This window comes from Tauraco erythrolophus, chromosome Z (genome assembly GCF_009769465.1).
Source record: "Tauraco erythrolophus isolate bTauEry1 chromosome Z, bTauEry1.pri, whole genome shotgun sequence".
NCBI classification, from domain to species: Eukaryota; Metazoa; Chordata; class Aves; order Musophagiformes; family Musophagidae; genus Tauraco; species Tauraco erythrolophus.
Genome location: NC_141496.1, coordinates 57,800,871 through 57,822,671, shown reverse-complemented (window position 1 = coordinate 57,822,671; position 21,801 = coordinate 57,800,871). Strand labels below are relative to the sequence as shown.

The following is a 21,801-nucleotide window of genomic DNA, read 5'->3' as shown; positions in this document are numbered from 1 at the left end:
TCTTTTTCTGGCTGAGACACCCTCTGCGTAGGTACATACCTGTACTGCAATGCAAGACGGAGGGCTGTGGCATTGGACTCATACTTCCCAACAAGCATGCTCATCCTCTCGGCATTGCTCTTGCACTCTTCCAGCGTTATTGTCAACAAGTCATTCTGGGATTTCAAGTGCTCAATACGGCTGTAGAAAAGGAAGTAATGTACAACCTTCAAGCTTAGCTTGCAGACACTGTCCTGAAAACTCTAGAACAATCATAATTTAAAACAACAAATACCATTTGTCTACGCAAGGTTTTTAATGAAGGTGGCAAAATTTATCAGTTCTGTGTCCTATATCAAGACCCAAGATGACAGCAGATTCTCTTAAAGCAGCCTCCTCTCCTTCTCCTCTCCTTCCCATAAAATGTAATCGTAACCCTGTGCAACAGCAGCAAGCAGAAAGTTGTACCCTTATTTTGTAGCCACAAGACTGTGTAGGACAGTTTCCTACTAACCTTTTCCTTATTTTTTCTGCCTCCATTCCTCACTTTCCGCTGCCACATTTGCTTTTTGTTTTAAGTGTCGTATTCATTAGCACAATGTGTGGGTGTGTGTAGGGATCATGCAGCTGCATAAATGCCCCCTTTCTTTGGAACATCCAGAATAACCATTTCACTTGAAGCAATGTTTTGGTTGCAATTAGAGAGGTAACTTTCAAAATATGAATGAAGTTTCAATAAGGCAATGAAATCTCAAAAAGTTCTGGCAACAGCCAAACACAAGCTCATATCAGAACTTAAGCATAATATTCTTCTCAATGAGGTTAACTCTGAATTTGAAAATGAGGCTTCAGAATATCAGTATTACTGTTCATTCTCACTGCTGATAACTGCACTACACATCAAGGTACTATGTCTAATTGTAACGGATGTACACGAAAAACAGACAGGCAAATGATTTCAAAATTTGGACACGTAGCTAACGAAGAGATCAGTGTCAGCTGGAACTCTGAAATCACTGACTTCTCAACAAACAGAATAAGGAGCAGAAGGGCTAGTACATCATTTATTCAGCGATCAGAATAAAGCCCTGACTTTCCTAGCTGCTAGAACTCTCCAGTGAACTCTCTCTTCATCTCCTATATCTTCTTTGACACCTCCTATAAGGATACACGTTATCAAAGCATAATTGTGCAGTGGAGAGAGAAAATAAAAAAAGAAAGAAAAAAAGAAAGAAAAAAAGGATCACATTTTGCAGCACTACAAAAACATGAGCTACAAATAAAAGAGATATTGTACTGATCAGACTAAATTTGAGATAGGTGTGGGGAAGAGAGAACTTGGAAGGAAACATGCTGAGACAACGATTCTCATGCTCCTGCTCCACAGCTTTGATTTTATGTGCCAAAGAGGACATGAAGCATTAGTTTTGATAGAGCTTATTGAAGGGTAACACCACCAGTATTTTAACTGCAACCAGAAAGTTGCAATCTTTCTTCTGTAGACAGAAGTCTATTAACTGGTATATATGCCACACCACCATACATCAGCACATTCACTGATACAGTTAATGCTATAATTCTGTTTCTTCAGGACAAAACAAAGAAACCTAATTCCACAATGACGGAGAACAAGTTATGGGAATCCTTGTTTCTAGCAGTGATGTGTCTTATGAAAAAAGATGACATGTCTACTTGGTCAGCCACAGAGAATGACACTCTACAACACACACTGTCGCAGGTGAAGGTGCCATGCTGATCTAATAATGCATAACCATACTGTCATACTACTGAAAAGAATCCATAGCATACAATTCAATCTTCTCTTCACCAACTACATTCCACGTTGATCTGCGGCTGCCACCGTCGAGCTGGGACAGAACCAATAAATGTTCAAAAAGGATAAAAAAGTAGTAACTTTAACAAAGCTAATAGAAGACAACACATTTGAGCATATCTAACTTTTCACCTTACCTATTTAATCTCTCTGTCTCCACTTCAAACTCTCGGATTTTACTTTCAGAGATAGCAGATCCATGTGAATAAAGAGTCTGGAAGATTTCCTGGATGTTTGAGCAGTCTTGGAGGGAATGTGCCAAATGTTCAGCCACAGTACTAGACACCTGCACAGGGCAGTTAACAGATCACCGTGAATAGGCAACCACTGGATTCCTCCCACAGGCAGTCTGCACTTGCGCGCGTTCACTATTGACGCATTCATTATTCAGTTTTTACTACGAATTGTACATTGAATAGAACATTTACAAGTTTCCATTTTAAGAAGCTATTTTGATTTAAAATTCTACTAACCAAAGGCTGAAGCCCCCTATTTCATCATAAATTTAAAAAGCCTAATATGCAAGTTATTTACTTAAAAGCTTAGCAAAAGGTTAGAGGCAAGTTCTGCAGTGAAACAAATATTAACACACAGTAAGTGAAGCGTTATGGATTTACATTGGCATTACAAAGAAGAATCCAGTTTTTTGTTGATTGGAAGTTGTGAAATGCAACTCAACAGTTTTTTTTTTAAGAATAATATTTTGGAGGAACTGACTCCTAAATTATCCTCTTGAAGTCACTCAAAGAATGATTTCTAGCCACTAGAAAAAGATATCCTAATACTGGGTGAAATATTCTCTGTTGAAATATTTTTCTCAAAATAATTTTTAAAGTATTTTCAACTAGCTCATATATTTAGTAAGAAAACAATGCTGCTTTTAACAGAACATGGGTCATCTTCAGAAGGTATCGTGCATGCACGTAATTATTAGTCCTTACCCCTATGCTGCTGATTTCTGATCCTAAGACAGGTCTATCAGATGATGAAGACTCTGATCTTGTCTTTGACAACTTCACTCTTTCAGCAATCTGTAAGTCAGAACGCTGCACAGGTTACACAGGAACCCACACTCCATAAAGATTACACAAAATGGATTTGGTCAATAGCTATGCTTGCAAACCTGAAGTAAACTACTGTGAAATTGACACATGTTCTGAGAGAATTACAATCATTAGCACTTAATTCCTTTTTGCAGTTTAAGTTCAAAGACTTGCTTAGGATCCCAGAAAATTCTCTGGGGGTTCTAGGTATCTCCCAGTTAATCACATGCTTGGACAGCAGTTGTGCAAAATGAAGCCTGCTTCTCCCAGACAATGAGAAGTGTTACTGCAACACACAATAGCTCACCTTGGCTATGGGAATATCATTGCTACTGCTGCTTGTGCTCAGCTCTCCCGTGCTGGGGTTAATGGGTCGATTGGCAGAAGTGAGACGACTTGGGCTGGATGGGCCTGTTGCTTGCACACTTTGCAAACGTGTCTGCAGTTCCCGAACCTACAATAAAACATAACATTCTGTTTTTTTCCCCTTTTATGGTTTAAATAGTTTGGAGATTTTTCTCATTGTCTAGCCAAGCCTAATTGCTTCTGTCTTCAGCACAGAAGTTGTATTTCGTCCTGTGGCGGCCGCAAAGTTTTCATGTGGAGAGCAGATGAATGGAGGTTGTTTTAAAATTCCATTGTCCTATTTGCAATGTGGAAATATGCAAATGCAATACTGTAGAGTAATTACTCAAAGTTTTAGCTTGTTTTGAATAACTCCTTCAGAGCAGCTGTACTCTATGTATAGAAATTACTCTCTCTGGGGTGAAGCTAATGCTCCAGCCTAAGATTATGATGCCCAAGCAAATCAAATGAAGAACCTGCTGTTAATGGAAAGCTCCACTGCTGAAAAAACTGACATATTTATTGACATAAATATACCACAGGATGACTTTGTCATATCTAAAGGTCAAAGAAATTCAAATGTTAATCATGCTTTCAAAACTATAGTTAAGTAAAGCTACCATAGAGTGAGTGACAAGAAAATACCAGCAAAGTACCCAATGAACAGTTTGCAGAAGCCTTCTGTAAACATATACTGCAAACACTGCCCAGTCCTCATAATACATCAGATACTTGTACAACTGACGTCAAAAGATTTTCAGAACTAAAGGGTAAAAAAAAAAAAAAAGTCTGCAGGAGCCAAACTATAGCTGAGCTAAAGATTATAGTGTTTACCTTGGAATAATTCTTAACTGACAAAGAACAAATGGTCTGCTTAACACAAACAATTATGCCACAAGGTAAAGTGACAGAGCTCATTTTTCCCACAGAATCTGAAACAAGGAGTGTGAGATGAGAGAAGGGGGAGGAAAACATGTGAAGAGAAAATTTCCCTGAATGTAGTTTACTTTAATACATAAGTTTCTGTAGCAATTTTGTTGAAACAGTCCATCTGCAAAACAGAACCGGTGAAATTTTACCAAAAATCCAGTAAAATAAAAGTAGAGTCCATTCGATATGCTCCTGTAGCATGAAATGCAACTGATTCCTACTCTCTAAAACAAGGTGGGGTTTTACACTAAGTACAATACATTTACACAAAGAACTGATTAAGCAAGCTGAAACCCCTCAGCCAAAAAATACCAAAAGCAAAGCTGCATTAAAGCTTAGGCTTTCTTCAGCTATAGGCTCATCAAATGCATGGTCAGTGCTTTAGCAGTCTCTGCTTGAAGAAGCGGCAGTCAGCATGTTCTCTGCATAACATACAGATCCCTTCAACCTACAGCACTGAGGAAAGAGTTCAAGCTGGAAGTCTCTCCAGTCACCAAAGCAGTATCTTACGCCTCCTACGATCCCCTTCAGCCTGCTTCTACTCCCCTGAAGAGTATCCCTGCCTCTCCCTCAGTTGCATGCAAACTGAAGATCAGGTTGCCTGAGGACTTAGTGTCAAAATAACAGAATTTTTAGGCACGTGCAAGTTACAAAAAAAGAAAAAAACCACATGCGTTTTTACATAACAGAGCAGAACAATTGCATGTTACCAACAAAAAGCCGTAAGTGGCAACAATAAGAGCACACAAAGGCTAACTTCGCTCACAACTTCTCTGTTCAGTCGTGGAGGAGTGCTACACCTTAAACAAAATGAATCCAAACAACTCCATTGGTCTCTGTTAAAAAAAAGATAAAGTACACAAAACCTCAAATCAAATCCCCAATGTTGAAAGGAACTCGCCGAAAAATGGGTGCTTGCCGCAGAATTATACATCTTAACTGTAATTTCATCATGAGGTTAACTGAGCAGAGTGTATAAAGTGCACATTCATAGCACGTATCTTCTACATATTTGCAGCTGAGGCCTCCTTTGTTCATACAGACATACATCATTTCAATATGGGTACAGCTGCACTAATGCAAACCTTAAGGACAGAAGCGCACTACTGATGCAAACCAATCATTTCAGCTTGCTGATATGTACAAAACTGAAATAAACCATGTATGCATGTTTCTGCTTGCAGATGTGGAATGCCAGTGCAGACAGGACTTGTACTGTGGAAAAAAACAAACAAACAAAACGCAACCCCGAAATGTCATTAAATCAGAATTGCATTTATTACTATTTCTTTTGTTCCAAACTAAATTCCCTAAGGCCTTAAAAGTTTAAAAGCAAACAAGTAAGAATACCACTAGGGATGTATTCTTCATAAATTCACAATCCCTGCCTCAACATCCAACATAAAAATTGCTAAAATATTCACCTATGCCCAGAAGCTAGTCCTGGAAGATTTCAGTCCAAAAGCAATTAACATTCTAAATTTAAGGGCAACCAGGAAACAGAGAGTTAAAGATGCTTGAAATGCTAAGCATTCACTGACTCCAAATTTTAAAACCACCTTATGTAAGGCCAGTATTACAGAAAACTTGCATGCAGATAGGATTCCTTTAGTCTATGTTTTGCTACTGAGCAGCGACTATTGGCCACGATTACAAAGCCAATTATTCTTAAGGATCTGTAAAACAACATGAGCAACAGAAAGAAAAATGAACACAGCTAAGTCCATGGCCAGGAAAAGCTGTGCTCAGGAAAGCATTTATGAAAGAAAACTCAGAGCACAGTACAGTTATCAATCTATGCAAGTCACTGCTTTAATACTGTATTATATAAGCAACCACAACTTAAAGAAACTGTCTGCTTATTCATGCTTCTTGATGTATTTACTGATTCAGGCCTTCATTTGAGAAATTACATGCTGAATTAATTGCTATAAATAACTACACTAATTTTAGTAATGCTGAGTACTGGATGGTAATTATTGAGCAGGATAACAGGGCAAGTTTGTCTGACCTGTAAAATCACCGATCTCACAATTCACACATTCACCAAGCCAGAATCTCATGACTGGGTTGCCCACCCACCAGCCTCCCCACAGGTAGCTTCGTAGCTATTTCTGGTCACCAAAACCTCCACCGTAAATACAGCAGTATGCACCATCTCCTCAGAACATACTTTTCCACACTAGTAGTTAATTCTACAGGAAAAATAAAGGAAGAACTAGAATTTAAAAAAAAAAAAAAAGAGTTTGAAAGAGCTAGTTTCTTCTCTGGATTGGTGAATGCATGAGTTATGAAAAGACTAGTTTAAAAAGTATGATTAAAAATTGTGTGACCACCCCTGCCTCAATACTTCTATCAGTCTTAAGTGTTGTTTAGAGTAATATAAATCATTCTGAAGGTTATGTTTATTAGTAGAATGAAAGTAATCACAGCACTCCACATAAGACACAAAAACACTTGGAAATGGGAAGAGAGGAAGATCTTAAAATGGATGACAAAACTGGCAAAATCTGATGGGGTGAAGTCAAGTAAAGAAACAAAACCAAAAAAGTTCCACTCAAGGACAGGAAAGTGTGGATCTGTGAGCTGGGGAGGAATAACAAGGAAGGATTTAAAGGAAGATTTTGTCAGCCTTTGCATCATACTAGTTTAAAGACAGAAACATGCAGAAGGATATAAAAATTGCTATAAAGTCCTAAAACTCTAAATTGAGACAGAAAGTGGCTGACAGACAGATCTAATTATATGCTCAGAAAAAGGAGGTGAGAACAGAGGAAAAAAAAGGAGAAATCCAAGGAAACATCTGTGAAATCCACAATTTAAAAAAGGAAAGAGCAAAGATCTAAACAGCTGGAGGGAGTCCAAAGAATTACACAAGAAGTGCTGGAACCTTGGAAAGAGCAGGAACAGGGGCGTTAAATGAGCCATTAGACTTCAGAGAAATGGATGGCCTGAATACCAAGATGTCAGGTGCAAATAGACATTTTCAAGTTATTAATATAAACTTCAATAACTGAGAATTCTTCTTATTACTATTTGATGTTTAGCAATAAGAACTAATTGTTTAGCTGCATTTCTAATTTTTTGCTTTGAATTCTGAGAATTGGAGTAGGAAATAGGGAAAAATAAAGCACAATTTGTTGTGGGTACCTTAAGAACTAAATAAAAAGACAGCAAGAGTAGAAGAGAAAAGGAGTCGACACATTACAGTAATGTTGAATTTCTCAAAGACTTTACAAGTGATTAACAGGCATTACGGGTATGTCTGCAGAAATGCACAGTGGGTTATAGAAAATACTTTGGTGGAATGTGCTTATTATCTACAATCTTGAATTTAAGAAACATGTTTTTACTTTTTGTATTTTACACCTGCATACTCACAACTACATGATTTGTTAACTGATCCTAAATAAAAACCCCACAGCTACAAACTGCCTGTTTTTGTCACTGATTTCCATATTCTAAGGATGCCTGCTGCTTTTGTTCCTAAATCAATTTCAAATTAAGAAGACTGCCTGTGATTCTTTTCTTTCTGCCCTACTTGTGACTGGTTTCATCACGCAGTATCTTTGAACCCTTCAAGTAATAACATTTCTTCCCCCGGCATTTTAATACTGCTTAATTTTTTTTCCCCATTATACAGAGTAAGACGATGAAGCACAACAAACCACTGGAACTGTATATACCTCTCCCACTTTCTAATTTATTAATGCATACTGCGAATCCGCAGAGGGGAAGATGGAAAATGAAATGCCAGCACGACGTTCAAGCTGCTCTGAGTGGTGAGCGCCCTTCCCAGCCTAAAGCACCCCTAATCTTTCAATCAGGCCTAGTGGTGATTATTTTTAGCCAGATAATTTTCAGCCTGTACTGAACTGTGAGCACGAGAACTAATAAGGCCTGATTTTCTACAGGTTGTCTGTTGTGGTTGACTGAGAATGGAGAAGAAGTCTTTCCCAGTATTTGTAATGGCCATCTCCCCAATGAATTCTCTGGAGCTGAATGAGCTTAGACCTGCACTCATCAGCTCAGAGGAGGCATGTACAAAATATCTCTCCTCTGCAAAGACACTTACCTTCAAGAAATACATAAGAACTTAACTGTCACAAGAAGCGCAACTCCTCCAGCAGATCCGAAAATCAATCTGCTGTTTGAAAAATTATTTTGAGGAACGGAGAAAGGGAACAACGCTCAGACACAACAAGCCACAGCAGAACAGGTATGCTACTAGGGTTTATACATATGGCTTTTTCAAGTAGCAGAAGTGGCTACAGTGCACTGGGTGATATAAACATGTTACCATGGAAGAGCTTCTCTGCTTTTTTTTCAGACAAAAGTCCCTGGTGCAGTGCTTCATGTGGAAAGATCTAGGTGCTATCCCTCTATAAAGGAGGTAAAGCAGTGAAAACCAAGGACTTGGCAGGATGTAACATGGGAGATGAAGGGTGGATTCCCTAAAAGCTCCAAGAATAACTGAAGCGTTTTGATCCAGGCTAGCACACAGTGGAAACCAACACAAGAGAGGGCAGTAAGCCTATGTCAGGCTTTTTCTCATTTAATTTCAGATTTATCACTCAGCATTTGCATACAAGCCTGGAAACAGACTCAAAGCTCTAGCTCGTTAACAGCTCGGCAGTGATACTGCTGCATAAGCAAATACCATGAGACTGAAGGAAGCGGAGGATGGAAATAGCTTTTGGCTGCTACCTCAGGTTTCTGGTGCGAACCAAGAGAAAAGGAGACAGAACGTTCAAGGATCCCTTTAAGCTGTGCAAGCTGATAATAATCTCTAAAGGCCCCAGACACATCAGTGCTCTCAAGCAACCTGGAACAATACCTTCCGATCCCAACACAAATGATGCCAGAATAAGGACCATCAAGCAGCTAGTGCCAGCTTTGTGTCATCCAAGAACAGTGTGGGCTCAGGATTGCCTTCGAGGCCAAGGATCTGACTCCTGCTGTGGTTTGGGTAGGTTTCAACTACTCACAAGAACAAAGTATTTTGGGAGAGCCCTCATGCTAATATGAAGTTTCTTGGAGTGGGGACAATCTGGGCAGCTGAAGGGATCACGCATTAAGATGGCACTTTTACTCTGCAGATTATGTTTTCATGAAGGTCTTAAGTTGAAGATAGCTAACATATTAAGTTTGGTTTTGCTCTGGTCAGTTTGGTGAATTAAGCTGAGTTTGGAGTAGATACAGAATAAACCTCACAACTAAAAGCATTTGATTAACTGAATGAGTTGACATACAACTTATGCAGAGAACAGACTTAACAGACTTCCAGAGCTGGAATTGCCTTTTCACTTCAGACTTAGTTCTTCTGAACAGCTTTGGGGAAGCCCGAATCCACTGCTTCTTATGCCAATGGGCTGCTTGGGACGGTGCTGAGGCACTACGCACCTGGTAACTTTCATGGGCAGTAATGAAACCCACAACTTTTACTTTGCAGTCATGACGGAGTTTATATGCTTTATCAGTGCTGCTCATCTGACTCCCCTGGTGGATACAAGAGATTTTGAGAAAGAACACAAATACTAGTTTTTCTACTACTATTTAAGCCTATTATTACATACAGCAGTTGTAAACAGTGCTGACCTGATCGCAACCTTATTCTCATGTAATAATAATACTAATCCCATGAACTGGTAGAGAAGTCCCCCAGCATCTTATCTGCGTTACTGGAATCAAGATTACGGTCAGCTATGTGTAAGCAGTTTCTAGGGCACCGACTGGCTCCAGCTTAAATGGATTTTATTTTTACTAGGGCAGTATCATACACAGGTAAAATAAACCTCTGCGTTATGAAATTAGCTGCTACACTGGAGGCACCCTACGCAAATTAGCGATTACCTCATTTACTAATGACCCATGAGAAGCAAACTCCATACGTATGTTGTTCCCTAGCTACTGTTCTAGAAAGCGTCTCAATCTGTTAACTGAGCACAGTAAACACCTAATTAAATTAAATCTCCAACAAGCCTGAGAAAAATGTATTGAAAGCACTCTGCTTGATTACAGACATTGGTCTAAAGTAACAGACCTATTGATCTGGTCAACTTCAAGCTTATTTGCTTCATCCAATTTAATTCGAGAACAACAATAACTAAATTTTAGTTGGATCTCCTTTCCCATTCTCCAGGGAAATAATCTGAAGTGGCTCTGAGTTCAGGTGGCACACAGAAAATACTTAATAGGTCAAAGAAAACATTTATTTTGTTGCAACTATGGACACAAAGGTACATTAAAAATGCAAATATGGTTTCCAGTGCAACAATTACATGGTGTTGCTGACAGGGTCATATGCCATGAACAAACTCCTCTGGTGGGGGTAATAAACCACTTGTTCTGCAAGTTCAGGATGATATTAAAAACTATATTTCAATATAGTCCTCTATAGGTGCAAACTAAATGAAAACAACTGAAAAAAAATCAACATGCCAGCTGTGCCAGAATATAGAGGCTGCTTGATTTTGTTACGCTCTGTGACAATCCAACATTAACCCTTCATCTACCGGGCAAGAAATCTATCCAATCTGTCCAAATAATTTCCTTAATTAAAGAAGAATGAATATTTAAACTGGCTTGCTGCATATCAAAGACAGCTTTCAGACTCTACAGAGCAATTCAAGGCTTACCCTTGCCATGGTCAGTGGTCTGAGCACAACTCAGGTCACTAACATCCCACTGCGGCTATCATTTGACAATTGCTCTAGCCACTTGCATGAAGCAAGTTGATGACTTCAATTCTGATTCTACTAGAGATACTTCTGTAACAGAGGCATCAGTAACACATGCAGCATCCCTGCTAACAGTTCCAATAGACAGGCCAGGAACTACTAGATCAGCACGATTAACACGCTATTCTTTCAGTCCTAGGCCCCACCTACACTAAGGAAATCATGAAATATTTAATAACATAGCCAATACTTGTGTGGCTCCATAAATGCTTGGTTCACTGCCGATTCCAATGCAGACTGACCAAGTCAAGCAGTATCCGCATACACAGAACTAAACAGCACTTTCCTCATCATCTAATCCAACCCTCTGCTACTGCTGGCAGCCAGACAAAACCTAACAGTTTTTCGCAGAGATACTAAGGCTAGCTCTAGAATTAATGCAGCCGTATAAGCCTGGCCAAGTAAAAGTATGCTTTTTTTTGCTTTCCTTTGGATACAATCCTAATGTAACAATCCTGGTTTTAATAGGTATCCCTGCGTAGTCATACATTTCATTATATAAACATAACTTCAATATTTTAAAGCCTTACTCCTTACTGTTTCTTCAGAACCACAATCCTCTTGTCTGTTAGACATCTCGTAGTCTAATTTCTGGCCTAATATAGACACAAGCGGTTTATATTAATCTGTTCTTGCTCCAGTTTTACCCCTAAGCTCGAAAATTCATTAGCTTCCATTCTCACTTGCTTTCTCCAGCACTGGGAAAGAGAAATCAAATTCAGATTTTGCTTTGCTGAGTTGAACAGGACAATTCTCCAAGTAAGCTGCCCATTTCTCTGACCATCTTCTACATCTCTTTTTGCCAATTTAAACTGAACCTTTTCAAGTGTAAGAGCTAAGAACTGCATACAGCATTCCAGATCAGATCTCACCACTCTTCATACAGTCTTGAGCTCCTGGCTGTCAGCATAAATTCTTGTTACCAATCTTTTAAGCACCTTAACTTACATTCCATATCTCTCAAAATTTAAATCTTTTTCTATTAATTCTATCTTCAAGGCCATCTGTTTTTTTTCTTGTTTGATATCTCGCTATTGATCTGTATCACCTTTAGTGTCAATATCTGCGTTTGTGCAAGTAAATTTCATAAGCACGCGCTTCTGTTCTCGGCCTGCTTGCCCCCCGCCTCCAATCCTGCAATAATTCAACAGGTGCATAAATGCCACTTCTGTAGTTCAAGGGGTATTACTGCCTCTGTTTAAAAAGAAGTGTCGCTAAAAAAACAGTCCAAAAACTTCAGGACTGGAAATGACTTACACTTACAGTATATAATAAAACTAAATTTTACAAAGGAAAAGTTGAAGCAGTCTTTTTTATGCAATAGCAGATTACTGTTCTTCCCTCAGCATGCATACCTTTTTTTAGGGTTAAGAGAGGCTACAGAGTTTTGTAAAGGTAATTTGTTGCTCGATATCTGAAGATTGGAAATCTCACACAATGCAGCTTCATGCTAAAATGATAGTCACTACAAAACAATGTTGTTTAGAAACATAGTATTTGCATAAAGGGTCAGTTTGCTGCAAGTAGGTAAAGAGCAACACTTCCAATAATTTTACCAAGATACAGTGGTCTAAATTGCCACTGAAACACAAACTTGAAACTGCCTGTTTTAAAACCAAAATTATTTCATATCTATTCAAAGCTCTCCAGATTTAACAGGGATGAAGTTAATTTAAAATGTAACAGAGATAGAGGTCACGTTCTCTTGGATCTTTCACCTTTTTTGTGAACAAATTTCCAAGTTTTTTTACTTTGCACTTGACGTAAGGCACAAGACCTTTATCTGACCTTGCGGCATCATAAAACGTAGACTGGGAAGGAGGACATGGCTAAGACTACCCATTGTTCACTTCTGAGAATTATTACCCACTGACAGGAGTCCTGCTCTTTTTCTTTCTCCTAATCACAAATTGAATTCCCATCAAAAACAAAGAAATATTTGTTGTTTACAGGGAAAAAAATGCCTCACAGGAAAATTCACTAAATGAACATCTGTGTTCTCTGTAGACAAATTACATATGCTTCCTTGGAGATGAATATCAGGTTTTCTGTGAACACGATTTCTGAAATCAAGAAGGTGTACAAGGTTGTTGTACACCTTGGCTGTTCATCACATGCTCTTTTTCAATTACACTCAGTTTTGTCCTAGTTCTGTAATTTTTACAGCTCAGCTTTAACAACAAAAAGCCCTACAGTCAGTACAGGAAGTGAGATTAAGGAGAAGCTTGTCCTGGTGACAAAATTATACGGGCTAGGAGGAAGAAGCAGCCATCATCTATGCAGTAGCCTTACCCTTCTACGCAGTCTATCCCTTTCTTCGCGAATAGCGTTCATGGTGGCCTTGGTCCTGTTCAGCTCCTCCTCTTTGCTACACAGCATGGCTGTGAGGCTCTCATTCTCTTCCCGCAGGCCAGCTAGCTCCTTTTCCCATCGAGATCTCTCTTCAGACAGATTTGGATAAAGGTCACGTCCCAGTACACCCTCAATCTCTTCTACGGTCTGCAACAACACAGTCATCAAAAACCAGAAAGAAGCAGAGAAAGATGAATGAACAAGGCTAACACAGAGTACACAGGACAGAAGCGTGTAACAGGCAACTACAAATACTTATATGCATGCACCCAGCCCCAAAACACCATTAGTTTGCTTCTTCGGTTTGATAAGTAATATCAAACAAAACTATTGCTTATTTTGTTTGATAGTTTCAACATTTTATTAAAATGTTTCATATCGACCAACAACAAAGCAGATGGATGTCTTATATGCAAATAAAACATATGTCACCCATGAGTGACTGCAATCCCAGTAGTTTCATCTCAGAACACTTTAAAACAATTTGATGACTTCTTGTCAAAGGCGAGCACTGTGCTTGTTGTTTCCCTGCCTGAGTAACAGGCAGAAAACAGTAGCCTATGAATGTGCACGGCATGGGATCTTTCTTAGCTCTAGACCAACTCCACAAAAGGGCAAGGAAAAGAATGGGAAGCAAAAAAAGAGGACTCTTCCATTTTCCTGAGCATGTTCTTTCCTAGAGGTGACAGATAGACAAAAGAGAAAACTGGCCTTGGCCAGGCTTACATTATATGAGAAGACATTACAGCCTTTCTGGTGCCTAAAAACACCTGGGTTTCTCTGGAACACTTAATGCCATTCAGCATTTCCCACCCCTCTCCCACCCTTGCAGGCACCATTCAGCACGAAGGACATCCAGCAGCTTCCACTGGGTGAAACTAAACTACATGAACACACCACCAGCAAGGGAACACTGCCCTGCCTAAGCTTACCATCAGACTGGTCGTTCAACATGCTGAAACACAGCACAACACTCAATGTGTCAGGTGACTATGCGCAGTTCTGACTCTATTACACAGTGTTTTCAGCACTGTCTGACACCGAGGTATCACTGAAATTTTATTGTTTGTCCATTATAATGAAAAGTTGGTTATTTATTGTTATCGATACACTAATCTTAAAGAATAAATCTTGGCTACAGCAAGACTCCTTAGTGAGGAGGAAAAGACACTCATACAAAGGAAAAAAACCTATTTTTAACAACAATTTCAAGATCACATTATACGCCTCTATGGAAGAAGCGGGGACAAAACTTTTGCAATCAGGTTCAGTTTACTCTTTATCGTATTTCATGTCTCTCTTCCATAAAACTGCAATACATTTAAACTCAGACACATAAAACTCCATTGACAGAGTATCTACACTATAATTCTGTTTACATATTTGGTAGCAAGCTTCAACTACTTTTCTAAAGAGCAATGCCTTGCAACATCTCTGTCAGATGAAAGAAGCCGCAGCTCTCCCTTACACCACTTTCACTTGGACCTACAGGTCTCAAACTATGACAAGGTAAGTTATTTCAAGGCAGCATGAGGATGAGTTCGAGCTCTGAATAAGCACTGGGCAGTTAATCTTACAATGTGAAAAAAAGCTCTGTAATGGCAGGCACATTCTCTATTGATAACGTCAGCTTTATTTTAAACAGTATCCCTTCGATGCTGCCTTCTTCTCTCCCTTCTTCCCCCAAAACTCCTCTACTCTTTCACACACTTCCCCTGCTGTTTCCTTGCCCCTCTAGTGTCAAATTCTGCTGCTGCCTCTTTTCTCCTTATTCCCCACGCTCCTAGTGTTGCTATTTTACCAACTTCTCCCTTTCTCAAGACTCTTCTCTGAGCACTAGTGGGGGTGGTAAGCCCGGAGCAACATTCCAAGAGGAAGGACTGCCATGAGGAAGCAGAAGCAGTGGTTTCTTCAGACTCCGTTGCTACCATCTGCCCACACAAGCAAAAGGTTCAGGCAGTGACAGTATCAGTGTGAATTTGACAGTCATACTAAGAGCTGCCTTATAATCCTTAAGAAAGCTGAGGGACTTTTCTGCTTGCTTCTGTGCTCCTTCATTTTGAAGTGACCAATACACCAATACCCTTTTGCTGACTAAACTATTATCATAATTCTCCAGTTTGATGACCAACACTTTACCATCCTCCACAGTAAATAAAACATAAATATTGTACACAGATATATCTACGTAAACTACCAGGTTGTTTATTTTTCTTCAAAGTAGTATTACAGAGCAGTTTTATCCAGCATGCTGCTGCACAGCAGATAAATTCAGGTATAATTTCATGGATTATAGGATTGAATTACAATGTAATGTTCCGAGCACAGGGCAGGATGTCATATGACGGTAATTCCAGTCTTGTCTCTGACACTGCCATCAGTATTCTCTGCCTTTGTTTCCTTATAACAGGTGTTGTGTTACAGACATGAAATCAGATGGAAGCAGTGAGTATCAGGTTTAAAAGAAGCAAAAAGTAGCACTTTTTCATAAGGCATAACTCAACAGTAGAATTTACTCCTACCAGAATTTATGGAGGACAAAAATTTAGATGAGTTAAAAAACACATTAGATATGAACACGGAAGAATATTCCACCCATGACTACTAAACACAAAGACACCACCTATGGCTCACGAAGTTCCTAAACTCACCTTGCTGGAAGCATCTCTGAAGGAAGGAGAAGAAGGACATACTACACAAGTCCTTTTTGATGCAATCTTTCCATTGGCATCTGCCACTAGAGAGAGGGACTTCTGGTCCAACCTAGTGCAGCTGTTCTCATGTTCTAAATGGTTCATAGTTGGAAATTTTTACATCTTTTTTTTAATCAGTAGAGTTTTAGTGGTAGGTACCTGTTACTGACAGTTATTTACTCTTCAAAACGTCTGAAGCATTAACCAGCCTACTCTGTGGAAATTTTCTTAAACAAAGGATAGTTTTGTAACTGTTCGGTTTATCAGACAATCTGATAAATCTCATCTCAAGGTCTTTTCATTCTTTGTGGGTCAGAAACAATTGAGCTAGCTAGGGTCACACGATTTGTACAAAAGAAGCAAAAAAAAAAAAAAAAAAATTACCAGCAACAGCATTAAAAGAATCCCAGTGAAATTTAACCATCACAGCAGAAAGATTCAAAACATTTAAATGCATTAGTCCACTGGTGAAGAAAAGAGCCAATGGTCAAAGTAAAAGACAGAGTATTTTACATTTCCATTCATGATTCCATCTGTTCTAAAAAGCTCTCAGTTCTCTGAGGAAGCAGGAAAGGAGAAATAACCTGCAGCCATGGGTGGAACTGTGGAGAGAGGCTCTATGTGTAGGTTTTGCTATATTAAACACATTGGTGACACACTTCTCAAACACATAACAGGAGCATGTCAGAGAGATTCCTATCTTCTTGAAAGGTTGATAACCTTTGCATGCTATCACTTGTCACATACAAACAGTCCCAGGCTGTACAGCCCAGTCAGTGGGGAAAAAGCCTTCCCCTTCCATGGCCCAAAAATGGCTATGTGTGTAGAGTTCCCACAAAAATAAAAAAGCCTGCATTCTGTACCAAGAAGCAGCTGCTGACAGTTATTTACCATTATAAAAACTTTTACTGTAGTTAATTTGAATCAACAGTAAATAATGGAGTTAAAATAAAAAGCTTGAGAATGAAGATTAAGGCAGCTATTTTGACTTTTTGTTAAATCCACTTCCTGCAAGTTCTCAATTCGTCTCACTTCGGAGACCTCTGTGAACCTCACACAGACCAATCTCTACCTGTTTTCCAGAATCCACCATCACTCTCTTGGTGAATACTGACTTCTGAGAACACTTAACCCTAGAACTCCAGATAACACTGCGTAACATTCAAAGTATTGATCTTAATCCTCCAAGACACTCAAATAAACTGCTTTAAGACTATACCCAAGAGATTCAGAAGTCAGTCTCTCTCTCTCTCATACATATCCACATTCTCCTAACTACTACTCAACACTAATATCTTTATAGGCCATTATAATCCCCATGTACCAGCAGGAACAGAGTAGTAGTATGCCAAAGAGCTCTCTAAGCCTTTTAGAATGGTCACAGACCTCCCCACTTCAAGAACAAACCATCAATATATTTGTTCTTATATAAATGAGTCACTGACACCTCTCCATTCGACACAAAAAACCTGTTCAGCTCTTTCCCTGTAAAGAGTAACATACTCTACAGTTCCTTCGCATTCAGGTTCCGAACTGCAGTCCCTTCATTACATGTCCTGCCAGGCATCCCTCTTCCTGCTCTGTTACAAGCACAATAAAACAAAGACATACACTATCAGTTGAATTATTTGTTCCTGTCTTGCTTGTCTCATTAGAATTAATATATCACACATGCTTTGTGCTAAATACTAGCTTCATATTTTAAGACAGCAAAGACACAACTTATGCATAGGTTATGGCATTTTATCTTCAAATTTCAGCGAGTATTACATATTGTGTTTTCAGTTTCCAGTCACTGACTAACTGTGTGACCTTGGGCAAATGACAACTCATTTGCTGGATAACATTAAGACAGTAAATTAACTGCTAAGTATCCCCGTTTCTCTTATCTCTGAAGTGAGCATAAGACAAATACATTTCTGATTTGAGATCAAAAGTCTATTAGTAGTTCCTCCTGTGCCTTGGAGAATTCAGTGTAAAACAGGTGTACTACCACCTACCCAACACACTCTGTGAGCTGGAGCTGATTTCTGTGAAGTACATCGACACCTTTGGAAGTAAAGTGCTATTACTACACAACGTGATCAAGCAATCAGGCATGTACATGCTGCACTTAGAGCCTAATGTCACCCTTACCTTGATGGCTAAATCACAGTGTTCACTGGCGGTAGTGAGTTGTTCAATATGTCTATCCACTTCTGCTACTGATAAACTGCAGCTGCTCTTCTTCCTCCCGCAGACAACATTTTCCAGACCTGTCAGCACTCTTTGCAGTTCTGAATTCAAGTCACTACAGTTATCTGAAAGAAAGCAAAACAAAACAAAACAAACATCGCAACCATTAGTGACTCAGTGAAAAAACAAACTCTAACCCAGGAAGTGCCTGCTGCAGAACAGCTAAAACTGATATCGTTCAAGTAACGTCCTTACTATCTGCCAGTTTTTCCTCACCAACTGATAGGCTTAAATACCATAACCACACCAACTCAAATCATGGGTTACCACCTATCTGACAAACAACACTCCCCCTACATATCTGAGGTCTTGTTCTTTCTCCAAAACCCTTCCTTTTCCAAAGGACAACATTTTAAGACACTGCACGCTCGCGTACTATTTGATTTCTTTTTTGTTATTCTTTTTGCAGCTCAGGGCCTATTATCCTGATTTTATTACCCTCAAAGGTTTTTCTCTGTAAATTCAAGTATTTTTCTGCCTGGTACCTTCACTGACGTTATGACTTGATGTTTTTCAGAAGAATTTTTGTGGTTGTACTTAAGCACTACCTGATTTAAAAAATCCTGATGTTTACAGAAATTATCCCTACCAACCATCTTACAGCCTGTGTTTCATTTTTATAGCACTTTCTTCTTTAAATGCAACTGCAGAGTATTCAGGGATCACAACAGCACACGTTGTTCTTTGCTGTTCCATACTACACCCATATTAGTGGTATATACAACAATGCCATTTTAATTATAAAACGCAGCAGAGAATCACTTCCTTTTCTGTCTTTAGGCAAAGCTCTTCTAGGGCCTTGGACACTGCCACAGCGTCCTCCATTTCTGTGAAAACAAATGAGTCTCAGTATCTTGCTTACTCACTTCATAAACTATTTTCCTTACACTCACTTCTGGCGTCAGACAGAAGTTCCTATGGCAGACTCGTACACTTTACCTTTGTGCTGTCTCTGGGATGTGCTCATTAGTATTTTTGGCTTCCAAGTTAAGAGTTCGCAATAACTACCAACTGTACAGCACAAAAGTGGCACACCTTGAGACAGCAGTGCACCAGCAGCTCTTGTAAATTATTTTTAAAAAAAAAAATGTGGCAGGAGGATTCTTTCTGGAGGGTGTTATTTCTGTAATACTGCTGCTGCAAGTGTTTCACCGCAGTCAGAATTCCCTGGTAGCCTCGTAGCTGTCATTCTTATAGGGGACTAAAGTAGTGTGGCGTTGAACTGTCTGAACTTTTAACAGACGTGAGACACCAGATCATTGTAGACTGCCTTGAAACTCTCTGAAGACTGAAATGAGATGATCAGAAAGTAAAAAACTGTAAACTCATTACCACAAGTCTAATTCCATAGCCTAATGCGCATAAACATAAAACTACTGCTGACTGAAAAGAAGAGTTTAGAATGACATCACAGTACTGTATGAAAAATGCAAATGGGCAACGCATACAAAACTTTACTCTTGAACTCATATTCACTCGTTCTCAACTAGCAGCCATCCATTTGTTGTAATCATACCAAAAAGCCCTTTACAGTAACACTCACTTATAAGTGGCACATACAGGTGCAGGACACTTCATTGTAAAAGCTTCTACTTCGTTTGCTTGAATTTATTTGTTTCCTTAGCATCTTCTATAACAGACATTTTGTCCATTTAAACAATCTTCACAAGAATTTGTATGATGAGTTTTGTTTTTGCAATAACATTTTCCCCAGAAAATAAAGAGTTTACAATAATGAGAACCCCATCTCTCACAGGAAACCAGTACAACTCGATCACAAGCTCTGCAAGACATACTGAAGGGCATTCATAGTTTTAGCTCTTGGTGTCTTATTGCCTGTAACAATAGAGCAGCATGTCCACATTCATCAGTGTATCATGATGTATTACTGTTTTTGGTAAGTCACGGATGCTCATTCTGTTAGGGCAGTAGGCAAGGTCATACAGGTGGTTATTAGGTCATGACATTTTATCCTTATGTACCTGTATCTAGAATGATAAAAAAAATTACATATTCGTGTATGTATACACAAAAGGATGTATTTTCACAGGAATATGGAAACAAAACCCAAAATAGAGTCTACAAGGAAAACACGGAAAAAAAGCAAGAATCCCTAGAGTTAACATTCTTATTTTGTCTGTTGCTATATTTCATTTTATTGCCATGTTTCCCAGTGTTAGCAGAAACTTAAATGCATAACCTGCTGTTAATGTACACAAACCCTGCTTCAGCTCCATCCCGTGAAGAACAAAGTCAAAGTCCTAATCCCAAAATAAATGCTGAAAAGTAAATCAGTTTGATTTTTTTTTTTTGTCCAAAGAAAGGAAAAAAAAAGAAACTTAAAGGAAAAATGAGTCCTCATGTTAGAATCTGTTCATGTAGGAACTTAATAAATAAGCATTAACTTTGGAAAGTAAAAAGATTCATTCTTAAAGATACAAAATCCTCTACTAAAATATCTTGACTCCATACAATATTTTTTTAAGTATAATTTGAATTTCATATTTCAGATACTTTGCGATTACATTATTATTAATACTGTTCTGTCAGTATTTCTATAAATTAAAAGACATTGAAATAACAAATGCATTGTGGCAGGTCTTGCATTTATAAACAAATAAAGCCCTGGAGTTGGTGTATTCATTTCAATTTAAGAAATCATACAGAAAGTATCTTTTATACGGTTGCTTACAATATCAACCTGTTTTCTACATTATTAAACTCCACTTTAGGGCAATGAATACTATGGCCCGAAGTCAGCCTACTCTCAGGTGCACTCCTCTAAAAGGCACTGTACTGGAAAAAACAGGATAAAGTTCTCAAAAATGAAGTGCATGACTCCAAACAAGTTGAAACTGTTTCAGTACAGTTTCTCATGTATGAAAATATCGCATGTTGCATTACAACCATCAAAGCCTCATGTAGAATTAATAGCTTAATATTTAAGGATCACAAGTTCTGCAACTGGGCTTAAAACTTCTATTTCAATGATTCCCTAAAGCACTGTTCGTGTACAGTATCACCCACAGAAGCTCCTAGGCACCCAGCTAGGTTACCTAGGGAAGAAAACGAAAACCAACTATTTGGTTTCGAATATAAATTAAGAGAAATAGTACTCAGAAGAAAATTCTGGAAATCAGTCATAGTGAGGATTACACCAGGCTTCTCCTAGCCTACAAGTATGGTGCTCAGCAATTGTGCCCAAATACTTAAAAATATTATCATACTGAAGGCCTAGAATCTGTTGATGCTTATATTGCAGACTTTATGAAATAGTTATTCCATATTAGGAGGTTTGTCAAATGATAAGTAATTGTGCTTGGATGACAAAATAAGATGCTTGTTGTCTTAGTTCGCAACCATAAAAAAATAGTTACAGACTGTCTGGAAGTGGTGCCTCCTTGGACTGTATTTGAACAGCTTGTGTCAGATTTATCCTTGTCTAAATCCAGTTCAGTAAGCTATCCCTATTCCGTATTTTAAAAAGACTCTCAATTTTAAAAAAGTGCAGACATCCTTTATAATTAGACTATAAAAGAACCGGACAGACAATCCCATTCCCCATGCTTTTTCCCCCAACTTTTACTCTTATCTGCAATTCTTTAGAGTTAGACTACTTTACAGGCACACAATGTATAAGTTATGTGAAT

At 38.7% G+C, this 21,801-nt stretch overlaps 1 protein-coding gene across 2 annotated transcripts in view; it reads right to left on the bottom strand.

Moving 5' to 3' along the window:
• The window catches only part of MCC (MCC regulator of Wnt signaling pathway), a 216,120-nt gene that overhangs the window by 29,706 nt on the left and 164,613 nt on the right, over positions 1–21,801 (bottom strand). For both annotated transcript variants that reach the window (XM_086629428.1, XM_086629429.1), the window contains 6 exons: positions 18,053–18,216; positions 13,164–13,370; positions 3,164–3,310; positions 2,755–2,844; positions 1,951–2,099; positions 40–180 (listed from right to left, as the gene is read on the bottom strand). In XM_086629428.1, the coding sequence (XP_086485554.1) occupies positions 40–180; positions 1,951–2,099; positions 2,755–2,844; positions 3,164–3,310; positions 13,164–13,370; positions 18,053–18,216 (898 nt within the window). The remainder of the gene's footprint in view (positions 1–39; positions 181–1,950; positions 2,100–2,754; positions 2,845–3,163; positions 3,311–13,163; positions 13,371–18,052; positions 18,217–21,801) is intronic.